The sequence below is a fragment of the Leiobunum rupestre genome, chromosome 2, assembly GCF_980474605.1.
Source record: "Leiobunum rupestre chromosome 2, qqLeiRupe1.1.hap1, whole genome shotgun sequence".
NCBI classification, from domain to species: domain Eukaryota; kingdom Metazoa; phylum Arthropoda; class Arachnida; order Opiliones; family Sclerosomatidae; genus Leiobunum; species Leiobunum rupestre.
The window spans coordinates 65,105,537-65,121,019 of NC_143385.1; the positions used below are offsets into that span (position 1 = coordinate 65,105,537).

The window sequence follows — 15,483 nt, forward strand, 5'->3', positions numbered from 1 at the left end:
CGAATTCATTAATTTTTTTTCAAACCCCAAGTTCTCACGACTTGATTCAAATCCTAAATCCTTATTGCATAGGATCCAAATCCTAAATCCTTATTGCATAGGATCCAAATCCTAAATCCTTATTGCATAGGATCCAAATCCTAAATCCTTATTGCATAGGATCCAAATCCTAAATCCTTAATGCGTGATTCAAACCCTAAATCCTTAACGCACAGGATTAAAACGCTAAATCCTTAACGCACAGGATTAAAACGCTAAATCCTTAACGCACAGGATTAAAACGCTAAATCCTTAATGCACAGGATTAAAACGCTAAATCCTTAATGCACAGGATTAAAACGCTAAATCCTTAATGCACAGGATTAAAACGCTAAATCCTTAATGCACAGGATTAAAACGCTAAATCCTTAATGCACAGGATTAAAACGCTAAATCCTTAATGCATGTGATTCAAACGCTAAATCCTTAATGCATGTGATTCAAACGCTAAATCCTTAATGCATAGGATCAAAACCCTAAATCCTTAATGCATATGATTAAAACGCTAAATCCTTAATGCACAGGATTAAAACGCTAAATCCTTAATGCATATGATTCAAACGCTAAATCCTTAATGCACAGGATTAAAACGCTAAATCCTTAATGCATATGATTAAAACGCTAAATCCTTAATGCATATGATTAAAACGCTAAATCCTTAATGCACAGGATTAAAACGCTAAATCCTTAATGCCCCTCAAAGAAAAGAATGCGCACGCGCTATCAAGTTTAGCCTTACAAATAAAACTAACGGAAACACGTGGCTATTTTATTCAGTGACTCGCGCGCCTGCGCTTAGGGGGGGGGGGGGGAGAGCGGCATTTATTGAAGGGCCTATTCCAAATTTCCAGCCGTCAAGACTCGATTATAAATCTTAAATCATCAATGGTCGATTAAAATTCAAAGACTTCAAACAACTCCTTGAATACTTCAAAGGTAATATTTTGTGGAGGTTAAATTATGGGATTATATGAAATTATCAAATATTCCTTAAGGCGTACACGTAGCTCCTTTAACATATAATTGTGGAAAGGCTAAACTTTACGATTAAAATGAGTAAAATTGAATAATCTCTATATTTACCGAAAGCTCACAATCATAGGGATTAAAAATCAAAGATATTGCATTGACCAAAACACAAAGCAATATATATTAATTTTAAGGCACAGATATTTACTCTCTACTCTGGCCCAAGCATATTGATAATAATACTAAACTACATTCCCTGACCTTATTTAAAATAATTAAATACCAAAACCTGTTCGGTATTTAAAAGGAAATTTCAGGAGATTACGACATTTTTTTAAAACAAATTCTATTTTTTAAATCTTTGGCGTACACGCTAATACGTTTAACAATTTGTTTATTAATGCTCATTACAGAGTTCCCACCAAAATCTGGTATTAAATTAGGGGAAAAAGGGACTTTCGCGATAAAAACAGGGTATAATACGGACCACATTTTTCGAAATAGGGATCAATGTAAAACAAAAGGTTCTTTATTTGAACTAAATTCCAAAACTGCGCCCTAGGATTTAAATATGTTTCCTAGTTTGTGGCACCACCTTGAGCATACGAATTAACATATTTTAAGATTATGTTCGATTCCCTGGATTACATGAAAATAGGGTACTTTAGGGACCAAATCGCAATTTTAGGGTAGATTAAGGACCTTGAAGTTAAACAGGGACTTTAGGTATTTTAGAGACCTGGTGGGAGCCCTGTAATTGAATCAAGGCGCAGGATGACTTTCGACCAGCAGTATATAATATTATCTATCACCGAAGTATCCATTTAAAAGTATCTAAATGTATCTTTGTAGGTTGAAAATTTATCGAATATAACAACTTGCAAAGACGATTTAAGTATTAAGAAAGCTGAGCTTTTGTCGATGGGTATAGATGGCGCTGTAGATAATAGCGTGGACGCTCTGCGCAAGCGTTACTTTTTCAAGGAAATTATATATGTAGACACTTGGAATGTACTATTACACTCAAAGACGGGAGGTGCTTAAGGTAATTTGAATGTAAAACGTTATATTGTCCAATTCCTTATTTGTGGTTTACTTAACGGGGGTCGAAACCAGGTTTTGTGAAAAGAGTATAGCACAGAATATTTTAAAATCCTTTAAAGGAATTATAGGAAATTTGTCAGTGAAAATATAGGAAGAAAATTGGGGTGGAAAAATGAAAAAATAGGATACAATAAGAGAAAACGGTTGTCAAAATTGTTTAAAGGGGGTATAACATATCAAATAAACAGTCGAAAACTATCGGTGAACAGTGTTGGAAATAAGCATCTTTAAAAACTAGGACGTTTTGAACAGTTCTAAGGGGAAAATATCAACAATTTTAATTTCTTCAGACTGAGTTAAAATATAAGGTATTTAAGGATATTTAATGAAATGATAGAAAAAATAGGATATATATTAACTGTGGTCAACCTGGGCTCAATATCGAATTGGTGCCGAGTTTAGGGTACCTAGGCGCGGGCGGAAATCTCGGCTATAGACCACGCCCCTTTATACGCGATTGTAGACATTCCAATGGTATACATTTAAAATTTCCTGCTAATAATCATTCCTAAATTTATAAATAATATTTTTCCGATGTAAGGAACCTGCAAAGATGGGATTTTCGAAATGGATACTTTAATAATTACATTATATACTTTTGGTTCTACTATTTAAACCAGAGGCGGAACCAATATTTAAACTAGATTTAAATCTTAGCAAATCGAATCAAATATTTCCTTAGCCAAACTATACGAACTGGGAGCTAAGCTATAAAATATTCAGAAAGCCACAAAAATATCATCAAAACATTCGCAAAAAAACGTGCATAACTAAGCTTCAGGGAGAATAACGAAAAAATCAAAAAAACAGCTGGGGTTGGCTACAAAAACGAATTCAAGCAGATTTTTAGGCAAAGACCACTCAGGGACTAGACAGTTGTACACGGTTCATACAACATCTGGAATAATGATTTCCTGATATTTCCCAGATTTTCGATTGAATTTGCCCAAGACATTAACAAGTTTTGCTTAATTAGGTTTTGTTCTATTATAGTCATTTAATAAAATATTCAACTCAGAAAATTTATCTGATTTATAATAAATACTTGGAATATCTATTTCTCCAAATTGTTTGGCCAAGAATCTAATTTCCCGATATTTCCCCAAATTGTTTGGCCAAGAATCTAATTTCCCGATATTTCCCCAAATTGTTTGGCCAAGAATCTAATTCACAGATATTTCCCCGAATAGTTGGTCAACAATCTAATTCCCCGATATTTCCCAGAATTGTTTAGTCAACAATCTAATTCCCCGATATTTCCCCAATTGTTTGACCAAGAATCTAATTCCCCGATATTTTTCAGAATTGTTTAGTCAACAATCTAATTCCCCGATATTTCCCCAAATTGTTTGGCCAAGAATCTAATTCACACATATTTCCCCGAATAGTTGGTCAACAATCTAATTCCACGATATTTCCCAGAATTGTTTAGTCAACTATCTAATTCCACGATATTTCCCCAAATTGTTTGGCCAAGAATCTAATTCACAGATATTTCCCCGAATAGTTGGTCAACAATCTAATTCCCCGATATTTCCCCAAATTGTTTGGCCAAGAATCTAATTCACACATATTTCCCCGAATAGTTGGTCAACAATCTAATTCCACGATATTTCCCAGAATTGTTTAGTCAACTATCTAATTCCACGATATTTCCCCAAATTGTTTGGCCAAGAATCTAATTCACAGATATTTCCCCGAATAGTTGGTCAACAATCTAATTCCCCGATATTTCCCCAAATTGTTTGGCCAAGAATCTAATTCACACATATTTCCCCGAATAGTTGGTCAACAATCTAATTCCACGATATTTTCCAGAATTGTTTAGTCAACTATCTAATTCCCCGATATTTTTCAGAATTGTTTAGTCAACAATCTAATTCCCCGATATTTCCCCGAATAGTTGGTCAACAATCTAATTCACAGATATTTCCCCGAATAGTTGGTCAACAATCTAATTCACAGATACTTCCAAATTGTTGGTCAAAAATCTAATTTTCAGATATTTCCCTGATATTTGGTACACAACCTAATTCCCTGATTTTTTTGGCTAACAATCTTAAGTCCCTAATATTTCCAGATTTGTACGAACCATGTAGCGAAAAAAAGGGCTGTCACTAGTCCCGCATTCTAGAGTTATTTATCGGGTCTTTGCGGTGTACTTGTCTGTGAGTGTGGGACGAGAGAGTGTGGTGGTTTGGCTCACTGGCTGAGATGGTGGCTAAGGGTAGATTGTCTATCATTCCTGACATGGTGCTAGAAATGCTGGCCTCACTGGTTCGCCGGTTGCCGCTAAAGGTGGTGCTCGGGTGAGCGCAGCTCAAGCAACTCTCTACAAACACGTGCGAGTGAGTTTGGACGAACTCCACTTTGAGAGAGAAAGATCGGATTGCCCATCATCGCCAAAATGAAGCAGAAAACAGAAATGTCACACTGGGCCAAAACACTCGCGACTTGTACCATATATAATTCTCAAATCATATTTATTACCAAATTTGATCAAAACTAGAATTACCAAGAATGTAAAGAGGTTCACAAACCAAGGGGCTAACCACTTTCAGATAGACTGTCACCGATTACACGTACTTAACACTGTTACAGGTACACACTTTACGTACATCGATTAAGTGGAGTGACTAGCCCCTCAATGTAGCCGAAGCTATATAGCCTTTGTTTAATGATTAGACAGGTTAAGCCACCCCTAAAAGTTTAGATTGTACACAGAAAAGTTTCCTCACCAAGGCTCCCAAAACCAGTTTCCTCCCCAAGGCTTCCAAAACCAGTTTCCTCCCCAAGGCTTCCAAAACCAGTTTCCTCCCCAAGGCTTCCAAAACCAGTTTCCTCCCCAAGGCTTCCAAAACCAGTTTCCTCCCCAAAATCTCCCAAAACCAGTTTACTCCCCAAGGCTCCCAAAACCAGTTTACTCCCCAAGGCTCCCAAAACCAGTTTCCTCCCCAAGGCTCCCAAAACCAGTTTCCTCCCCAAGGCTCCCAAAACCAGTTTCCTCCCCAAGGCTCCCAAAACCAGTTTCCTCCCCAAAATCTCCCAAAACCAGTTTCCTCCCCAAAATCTCCCAAAACCAGTTTCCTCCCCAAAATCTCCCAAAACCAGTTTCCTCCCAAAATCTCCCAAAACCAGTTTCCTCCCCAAGGCTCCCAAAACCAGTTTCCTCCCCAAGGCTCCCAAAACCAGTTTCCTCCCCAAGGCTTCCAAAACCAGTTTCCTCCCCAAGGCTTCCAAAACCAGTTTCCTCCCCAAGGCTCCCAAAACCAGTTTCCTCCCCAAAATCTCCCAAAACCAGTTTACTCCCCAAGGCTCCCAAAACCAGTTTCCTCCCCAAAATCTCCCAAAACCAGTTTCCTCCCCAAAATCTCCCAAAACCAGTTTCCTCCCCAAAATCTCCCAAAACCAGTTTCCTCCCCAAGGCTCCCAAAACCAGTTTCCTCCCCAAGGCTTCCAAAACCAGTTTCCTCCCCAAGGCTTCCAAAACCAGTTTCCTCCCCAAGGCTCCCAAAACCAGTTTCCTCCCCGAGGCTCCCAAAACCAGTTTCCTCCCCGAGGCTCCCAAAACCAGTTTCCTCCCCGAGGCTCCCAAAACCAGTTTCCTCCCCGAGGCTCCCAAAACGAGTTTCCTCCCCGAGGCTCCCAAAACCAGTTTCCTCCCCGAGGCTCCCAAAACGAGTTTCCTCCCCGAGGCTCCCAAAACCAGTTTCCTCCCCGAGGCTCCCAAAACGAGTTTCCTCCCCGAGGCTCCCAAAACGAGTTTCCTCCCCGAGGCTCCCAAAACCAGTTTCCTCCCCGAGGCTCCCAAAATCAGTTTCCTCCCCGAGGCTCCCAAAACCAGTTTCCTCCCCGAGGCTCCCAAAACCAGTTTCCTCCCCGAGGCTCCCAAAACCAGTTTAGCCTCTACACATTTTAAGGGGTGGTTTAACCTGCCTAATCTCCGCCTACAGCCGGCCATCGTATGGACAAAAGAGGAAAGATTACTGAAGGAAAGTCGAAAGGGCGTGGTTTTTCTTACGGGAATCATGGAGCAAACAGGATGCCTCCCACATATTATCCGTTCACCTGAATACAATCTTGTTTTTACTAATAGATGGTCTCCTTAGCGATTCGACACTGAAGCCAATCAATAGGGGTCATAGATTCCTTTAGACTGGCCTGTTATCAAATATTAACCTCTAATAACTGACTACAGGGGGGAATTAAAATTTTAACCCGCGTTAAGGCATAGTTTCTTCGTTGACCTAGTTACGTTGAAATTTGATTTAAATCGGTTAACTATTACTATACTTAAGGCTGGTTCACACGGGCAGTGTTTTCCTGATTTTCTCTCTTTTCTCGTTTTACCACCTTTTCCCGTGGTTCTGGCGCGCGGGAAAACAACTGTACACACGGACAAAATTTAACGGATTTTGCCGCCGTCAGCGCTGCCGGGAAACGAGAAAACGGAGAAAAAAATGTTGAAATATCTTTACTTTATTTTCCCGGTTTGTGAAGCTCTTTGAGTTCGACTAATCAGCGAGCGTTTCGCTGTCACGTGATATAAGGAGCGATTTTGAAAGTCTTTAAAAGTAAGCTTAAGAATTTTTGCGTCTACCACGTGACGGCATAACGCTCGCTGACTGGTCAAGCTAAACGCCACTCAATTAAAGGTTATCCGTTTCCTCGTTCCCCGGCAGCGCTCGCTGCGGTAAAATCCGGCAAATTTTGTCCGTGTGTAAAACTAGAAAATATAGAAAACCAGGAAAACATTGCCCGTTTGAACCAGGCGAGGGGCAGATCACTCCGCGTAATCGGTGTACAGAGCCGTACCTTTGACTGTACTAATGGGATTACGCGTCATCTTTGAAGTCCCTGCCTTTGGCAGTGCTAATCTAAGCGTAATCCGGTGTACAGACTTTCTAAGAGTGGTTAGCCCCTCGGAACCAGGCTTTACGATTTGATTCGATAAGAGGAGTAAGAAAATATGATGAAAAATTCAACTAAGTCACACCCCTTCATCCACTGACGTAAAGTTACTATCACCAAAAGTAACATAATTTGTATAAGTATGACACTTGTCTTCCGCGTTTCATCTTACAAACCAGCGTTCGTAGCCACTGACCAATCAAATGAAGGATTAGGAAATACACAATTTGGTACTCTTTGTGGGTTTAATTTACTCTATTTAACAGTGAAATTAAAATTAGGTAATAAGTTCATGTTGAAAAAATTCAAATGAGAAAAATATTCCCTCGACGGATGTAGCGAGTATTTATAAATAATAATAATAATAAATAATAAAATTAAAATTTCGACTCAATAATTAATCTTTATTTTACCTAAGTACGCGTTAATTTTCATTTCGAAATAGTTTTAAATTTGGCTAAGCCTTGGCCTGAAATGATACACAAGTAAAAGCTAAGTAATTGGCCGCTACCGAATATCGCTATTTCCACGTCACTGTGAAGAAACAAATGTAGCAAATAATTTGCCCAAGTGTCATACTTTTGTGTTATGTTACTTATGTTAATCGGAAAATGTTAAGTCTTGAAAAAATTGTTTGAATTTAAGAATATTTGTTGGTCAACTTGTCCCTAAAATGTTAAGTTAAAAGGAACCACCTTTGGACTGCATTGCAAAGGATGATAAAATTAGCGAATAAGTAGATTAGTCCATTAGAAAAGGGATAATAAAGCTAAAAACTATACAAATTTGAAGAAATTAAAAAATAACTTACTAATAGCTCGTACCGATAGGTCTTCGAGCGTATATACTAATCTCCACCATTCTCCCCCTATTCGGCTTTCCGTTGCTACGCAACTCGTTTTGAAATTCTTAATGTTTAGGCTTAGTTTCTCTTTTCGGTGTAATAGTCGCTAGCCAGATTTCCCGCACGGTACTGACGAGTCCCAAATAGGACGAAACCGGTCTACCGTTGGAATTTCTGGCTATTTTATTTAATTTAATTTAGTTTTTGGCTCGGAGATCTATTTGGTTTGAGTTTCGCGTCTTTTGGTTTGCTCGAAGACCTACGAGCTATTAGTAATTTTTTTTTTATTTCTTCAAATTTGTTTAGGGTTTAGCTTTATTACATGTATCCCTTTACTAATGGACTAATCTTCTTATTCGCTAATTTTATCATCCTTTGTCCCTAAAATGTTAGTTTCTTCGGATGAGGAACTATTGTTTAACCTCAACAGTTAAACCAAGAACGTATTTAGGTAAGCGAGAACGTAAAAGCGTCTAACAGTTCCAAAGCGAGAAGTACCATGGATATCGCAATCCATCTCTGTGCTGTGGAGCTTGACACAATTATTGAGAATCTACCAAAAAGTTTGCTATTTATAATTAGTTAAATTAATAGTTAAAATTCAGCTTCTATTAAAGTAATTAATTAAATTAAATTAATTATAGAAATATAGAGGAAACGTTCTTACGACAAATACTAGATGGCGCTTTACAATTGAGAAAATGGCGAGTTTTCTTTTGCAGTTGAATTTAACAACTATTTGGCTAATTATAATGAATTAAATTGATTAAATCAAAGTTTTCGTAAACTAAAATAGGAGTATAATCTAATCTTTCCGTAATTTATTGTACACTTTTACATAAAATAGAAACCGTTCTTATGACTTATAGTAAAAAGCGACAATATTCAATAGCATAAATTGCAAGGTATACTGGGTATAGTGCCGCTTGTAAGAACCTTGATACTGGGTGAAATTTCTTTTGGAAAACATTTGAGCGCCATCAAACGGTAGAAACCTTTAAAAATAGTCACGTGGTTATAAAATTGCTTTATGTTTACCGTTGAACAGCGAATTCCAGCTTCATTAAATAAATCTTTATAAGTTTAACTTTTAAAGAAAGTCATACTCAAACATTTTGTGGTAAGTTATGTTTTTAAATATTTATACTTTTTTTAATAGAAAAAAAAATAAATTTGTTAAACTTAATTTAAAGACGGCTCGGACAGTATTATTGTTCATTCTCTGACTAGAAAATTGTAAAGAAATAAAAGAACACGTTTTTAACCTAGGCTTAGTGAAGCAGCCCCTATGTTTTGACTACAGCCAACCCCGATCGCGGAAGCGCGTTATAGAAGTTGGCAGTGCTATCTAGGAGCAACAAACACAAGGAGAACGCAGCTAGCGTTTAAACACGCTAACGAAGGGTTGTGTACGAATTTCATTGGACGAGCGTCACGAGCCTTTACGCTGAACGTTTTACGGGCGGGGGGGAAGACAATTTCCGAATTTTCCCCTTCCGACGGCAGCAGGCGCTAAAGCGTCTAGCCAATGAAAAATGTACACAAGAAAATCCACGACTTTTGACGGGTTGCGTTCTCCTTGTGTGGGGTGTTGTGTTTGTTGCTCCTAGGTGCTATGACGAATTTCCGGGAACATTTTAACAAGTTAGCTAAGACCAAAACAATTTATGGTATCGCCTATTGGGAAATTCAACGTTCGATTAAGGGAGGAGCTTAAGTAGGAGATCACGTTAACGAGCCTAAAAGATAAATCTCTTACGTTATCGCAAAATTCTAAATAGGTTCTCGATGGCGCCATACAATTGGGGAACTGGATGGCGTTTGTTTAAGCTAGGAGCAACAAACACAACACCCCACACAAGGAGAACGCTACCCGTCAAAAGTCGTGCATTTTCTCGCGTACGTTTTTCATTGGCTAGACGCTTTAGCGCCTGCTGCCGTCGGAAGGGGAAAATTCGGAAATTGTCTTCCCCCCGCCCGTAAAACGTTCAGCGTAAAGGCTCGTGACGCTCGTCCAATGAAATTCGTACACAACCCTTCGTTAGCGTGTTTAAAGGCTAGCTGCGTTCTCCTTGTGTTTGTTGCTACTAGGTTTAAGGGAGGAGCTTAAGTAGGAGATCATGTTAAAGAAAAGAGTAAGTTGCAAATTATTCGTTACCGCCTCAATTTTGTTATTAAACGGAGCGCTTACGTTTAAAATACCCAAATATCAAGTTTCGTTGCTTTCAGTTTCGTAGTTAATTAGAAATAATTAGTAGAACGCCAAAACAATTTTAATTTTAGCGTGGTGATTAACGTCATTGACTACACGCTCATTGGCCGCTATCCCCAACATTGAGTTAAGACTTGGATACAATTTGCTACTGATTCCGTGGCCGAAACATCTATATAATTATGGAATTCTGCTACTGAATTTTGTACGCGATTGCTTACATGGTTTTAACAACCAGCGCTAACTTGGCATCGCCATATTATCTAACAAGGATATTACAAGAATCATCTTCGTAAGATAGTGGGGACTATAACCTACAAGATGCAGTGGGGAAAATTGGCATCGCCATATTATCTAACAAGGATATTACAAGAATCATCTTGGTAAGATAGTGGGGACTATAACCTACAAGATGCAGTGGGGAAAATTGGCATCGCCATATTATCTAACAAGGATATTACAAGAATCATCTTGGTAAGATAGTGGGGACTATAACCTACAAGATGCAGTGGGGAAAATTCAGAGAAAACCGTAGTCAATGACGTTACAAACTTTGCGCGATAAAATTATGGTTAAAATAAACCCCCACTGTGGGGTGCTGAACTTAAATTTAATTTCAATATTAAATAAACTTAACGACGGTATTTCATAAAGTGAGTGACATTTTCGGAAAACCCATCATCAAATAAACAAGAAAAATATGAAGTAGTTAAGTTTCTATTCCGAAAATCTATTTGCAACTTACTCTTTAACCAACCAAAAAGATAGACTCGTACGTTCTCGTATAAAGCTAAATACGTTCTCAATGAATATACTCGTACGTTCTCGTATAAAGCTAAATACGTTCTCAATGAATATACTCGTACGTTCTCGTATAAAGCTAAATACGTTCTCGATGGATAGACTCGTACGTTCTCGTATAAAGCTAGATACGTTCTCGATGGATAGAGTCGTACGTTCTCGTATATAGCTAGATACGTTCTCAATGGACAGACTCGTACGTTTTCTTTGGCGCTTAATGTTAGATATTTCCCCATGACCCGAATTTTCTTAGTAACGCGTACAATTCCGTAACCTGTTCACGACGCCATAATGGAGGATCCGAGATCAAACGAGATCGAGTACTTACGCAAATGAATGGGCTGTCCATCTCCGAGCGGGTACTTCTGGTACTTGGGCACGGTGACCGGGGGCAGGTGGGCGAAGCGGGCGTGGAGCAGGGGCTCGGCGCGGGCGGCAGACGGATCAGTTGGATGGAATAGGTTGAACACTTGACCGCAGACGGGTCGAGGCGGAGGAGCTACAAGAGACACAATTAGATACACCCTCACATCCCGGGTTGGACAGAAGGATCTTTTTTTAGTGGTCAGCCTGACTAGTGAGCCTCCTATCTTAATTTATTTTAGTAGTTACTGACTAGTGGGGGTAAAAATGGGGATCAGGATTAAAATAGGAGTTGATTATCACTTGAGTTACGTGACTAGTTAAAAATATTTTCATTGATAATATCATCAAATGGCGCATTAATTTGAGATCGAGATTCTGAATCAGAACTTGTATGAGGTGCAATGGACTCTCTGGACTCTTGATTATCTACAAGATCTACAAGCGTATTGTGATTATTTTTAAATAAAATGGGATTGATGAGTGATGAATTTATGACACGCCATATTCACCATTATTTTTGAATATTTAGGTAAATTTTTCACTAGCCAAATTGACTAGTGAGCCCCCAGATTTCAATTAATTTTAGTAGTCAGAGAAATTACTCCGCCCCATAAACTATTAACTTGTTCCGGAGTATTAGGGCTACTCTTTTTACTCCTTCTGGAAAGGAGGTGTAAAGGAGTAAATCGGATTTGGTCGTCTGCTAGCCAGAATTTATCCGCTAAAAAGGCCACAGGCAGCCATTTTGGAAAACGTTTTTACTCCGACTTAAACTATTCGCCAGCACAGAATCGGAGTAAAATGACGTCATAGCCTTACCCTTCTTACCCTACTCCGAAATCCCGGAACCAGCGATATGAAACCACCTAATGAGAGCGAATACTAAAAGGAAAAGAGTCCACTATTTCGCCCACCCATTCGGGGAATTCATCAGGTGTAAATTCGTTCTTACTGTTGTATATACAGGGTGTTTTTCAAAAGGTTATGCAAAAATTTGAAGAAGTTGTAGGGTGTGGCCTACTAGCCCAGGAAGTAGGCTGCAACAAGCGCAAAACCAAGCAGCAGGGACTTGAAATACTGTTTAAGTTTACGTTTTTACGCTGGTTACCTCGATTTGTTTAAAAAATCCTTTTTTGACTTATCACACGAACCCAAACCTTAATGTTCGCGTTTCCCCGCTGCTTGGTTTGGCGCTGGTTACAGCCTACTTCCAGGGGCTAGTAGGCCACACTTTGAAGCTCTCTGGCGCTCTTTTCACTCATCGTAGGAAAATGGGACAAAAACAGGCATACTTTATTAATTAATCAGCTAGGCTAATACCCAAGGTACCACCCTAGGCCTAAGTCATCTTTTGAAGCCTTTAATTCAGATGGCCGGTTTACAATGCGTAGGAGGGTGGTGGAAAGCTCTTTATGCCACGCGAGCCAACAGCTCCCTACACTAACTATTACCGTTAACCAAGTTTTTATGGAAGGGGAAACCGAAGAGCTCGTGGGGAACCCCCTTAAACCATTGGAGAGATAATTTGCAAACTCAACGCAGAAGGAGTTGCTTTGAGTTTTCACCCAGTGCCACAAGATGGCATCGAACCCGGCTCCTCTTGCTACGAGGCGAAAGTGCTAACCACTGCGCCACCCCTACAACTCCTTAAAATATTTACATATCCTTTTAAAACACCCTGTATATAACATACGTTTGGAAGGGTAGTCAGTAATAAAAATCAATGTATATATAATTAAAAAAATATAAAAAAGTTAAACATGAATTCTAGTAAAAAGCTGTGACGTTTTTCTTTTTTATAAACCTGGCCGTACACAACGAAATAACATAAAGCGTACTAACTATTTTTGTCGTCGAAGAAGAGCATTTTCCGATAGGCCAAGATGGCGGCGAGCGGAGAACCGAAAGTGAAGAAGTCGGAGACCTCGAAGTCCAGCCGGTGCTGACTGCTCTGGTCGCTCGAACATGAGCTTCGGCGTCGAGAGGCCGGCGCCGAAAGCAAGCGCGAGTAGCTGAGAGGACAAGTACTCGGACGTTAGATTGAGCCTGATCACCGTAAATATGTACCGTAATATCTGGCAAATACGCCGCGATGGTAAGTACTGGTTTTCACTAGAGCCAAATCGCCACGACGGTGGGCGTCAGTGTAAACAAATCCCCGTTAGGCCTAATGCAATATTTTTGCGTCGACTCTCACCGTTGTAGCGTTTTGGCCCTAGTGAAAACCAGCCTTAATGGTACTAAAAGTGAAAAAAAAAGGATCTCGCCACTTTTTTGATTGGACGTTGGAAAGATGCCACTCACTTTAGTAATGATGAATCGAACAGTGAGAAATGATGCACTTTAGTTAATAATACATACTGTATAGTAGGAAAACGACTAACTATAGCTGATAATGGGTAGGGTCTAGTAGGAAAACGACTAACTATAGCTGATAATGGGTAGGGTCTAGTAGGAAAACGACTAACTATAGCTAATAATGGGTAGGGTCTAGTAGGAAAACGACTAACTATAGTTAATAATGGGTAGGGTCTAGTAGGAAAACGACTAACTATAGCTAATAATGGGTAGGGTCTAGTAGGAAAACGACTAACTATAGCTAATAATGGGTAGGGTCTAGTAGGAAAACGACTAACTATAGCTAATAATGGGTAGGGTCTAGTAGGAAAACGACTAACTATAGCTAATAATGGGTAGGGTCTAGTAGGAAAACGACTAACTATAGCTAATAATGGGTAGGGTCTAGTAGGAAAACGACTAACTATAGCTAATAATGGGTAGGGTCTAGTAGGAAAACCAGTGTTCCTAAAATGTAACTTTTTCGAATATAGGCCATGTCACTGGTAAATAGTGACAAATAATGGCAAATTTGACAAATAATGACATATAGTGACAAATAATGGCATTTAATGACAAATACGGGAAAAAAAATATTTTTTTACTCTTAGAACACTTTATTTGCTAGAACTTTTAGCAATGAACCAAATAAAAGGTTTAATTTTTTTTAAATGTTTCAATCATCTGCCAAACATTTTATATATTTATGCGAAAAATATACAAAATAGCCCAATTATTGGCAACCCCGCATACTATAATTACAAAAATAGCCTAAAAATGTTTTTATGGTATTTCATATGAAAAATTTATTAGTATTTTTACTTTTTCTATTATTTGCCAGTATATGTCAATTTGTCACTAAAAATCATTATTTGCCATGACACTTTTTGCCACAATTTGCCACAATAAATGTCAGGTGGTATTTACCACCCCGGAACACTGAGGAAAACCACTAATTATTTGGGATGCAACGGTTCCACTTTTTCTGTTTAGACCTATTTACCAGGGATGCGGTTTATCATCCAACGCGGCCTATATCGCATCTTTTCATTTGAGACCAGTTTTTAACGGGTGCGGCGTATCTCGCAAAACAAATCCATCTTTAGATCTATTTAAGTTGGGTGCGGCCTATTTCCCAGAAATGTGGTTAGAGAAGACACTTACGAAAGAGGGTCATGGTGGGCCGAGTCGGGGTCCTGAGGGTGCGAGTGAGACTTGCGGTAAATCCGGGCGGGGGCGCTCGAAATGCGCACTTTTTGGTTGCAGGCTTCTTCCGCTTCGTCATTTCCGCTTCCGTCGCTGATGGAGATCAGCGGGTTGGTGCGGCGGTGGTTCTGCTGGAGAGGGGTCGGGGGCGGGGCCTGCGGGGCGTGTTGCGGCGTCGGGGTGGGCGTCACGACCTCGTTGCCCCCGTCCAACTCCGCGATGCTGGTCTCGCTGCCGTAATGGTTGAAGTGACCCGTCCGGCACAAACTGTCGTAGCCCAGGATGGAGCCTACGCTGTCGCCCACCAGGATAACCTACGCAAAAAAACGATATCATACGGTTATACTCCCTTTAGAGTGTCACACTTTTCCAAGAGCCATTCATCAATTCAATTATTTTATTAAATATATCTCTTAAGGTTACATGAGTAGTAGTTATAATTGACTTGTTAGCCCTTGCGTGTTGTTCTCTTATTTTTAGAATTTTAGCAATACTAAAAAAAACATATATAAAAAAATAACAAACATAAGAAAAAAAAAATAAAAAAATATTACATAAAAAAGTAATGATTATTGAAACTTTCTTAATTTAAATATACTCAATAAAAGTAAAATTAGGGATAAGAAGTAACAAATAAGTAAAGGGATCAGGGCGATTGGAAGAATTTATATTTGAGTTGGGGTATATTTAAATG

At 39.1% G+C, this 15,483-nt stretch overlaps 1 protein-coding gene across 5 annotated transcripts in view; it reads right to left on the bottom strand.

Annotated features, from left to right (window-relative positions):
• Window positions 1–15,483, bottom strand: part of rdgB (retinal degeneration B) — an 82,105-nt gene that overhangs the window by 24,007 nt on the left and 42,615 nt on the right. For 4 of the 5 annotated variants that reach the window (XM_090166151.1, XM_090166152.1, XM_090166150.1 and 1 more), the window contains exons 11-14: window positions 14,748–15,103; window positions 13,089–13,258; window positions 11,209–11,379; window positions 4,319–4,480 (exon numbers count right to left, since the gene is read on the bottom strand). In XM_090166151.1, the coding sequence (XP_090022277.1) occupies window positions 4,319–4,480; window positions 11,209–11,379; window positions 13,089–13,258; window positions 14,748–15,103 (859 nt within the window). The remainder of the gene's footprint in view (window positions 1–4,318; window positions 4,481–11,208; window positions 11,380–13,088; window positions 13,259–14,747; window positions 15,104–15,483) is intronic. The other variant, XM_090166153.1, reaches the window with a different exon arrangement.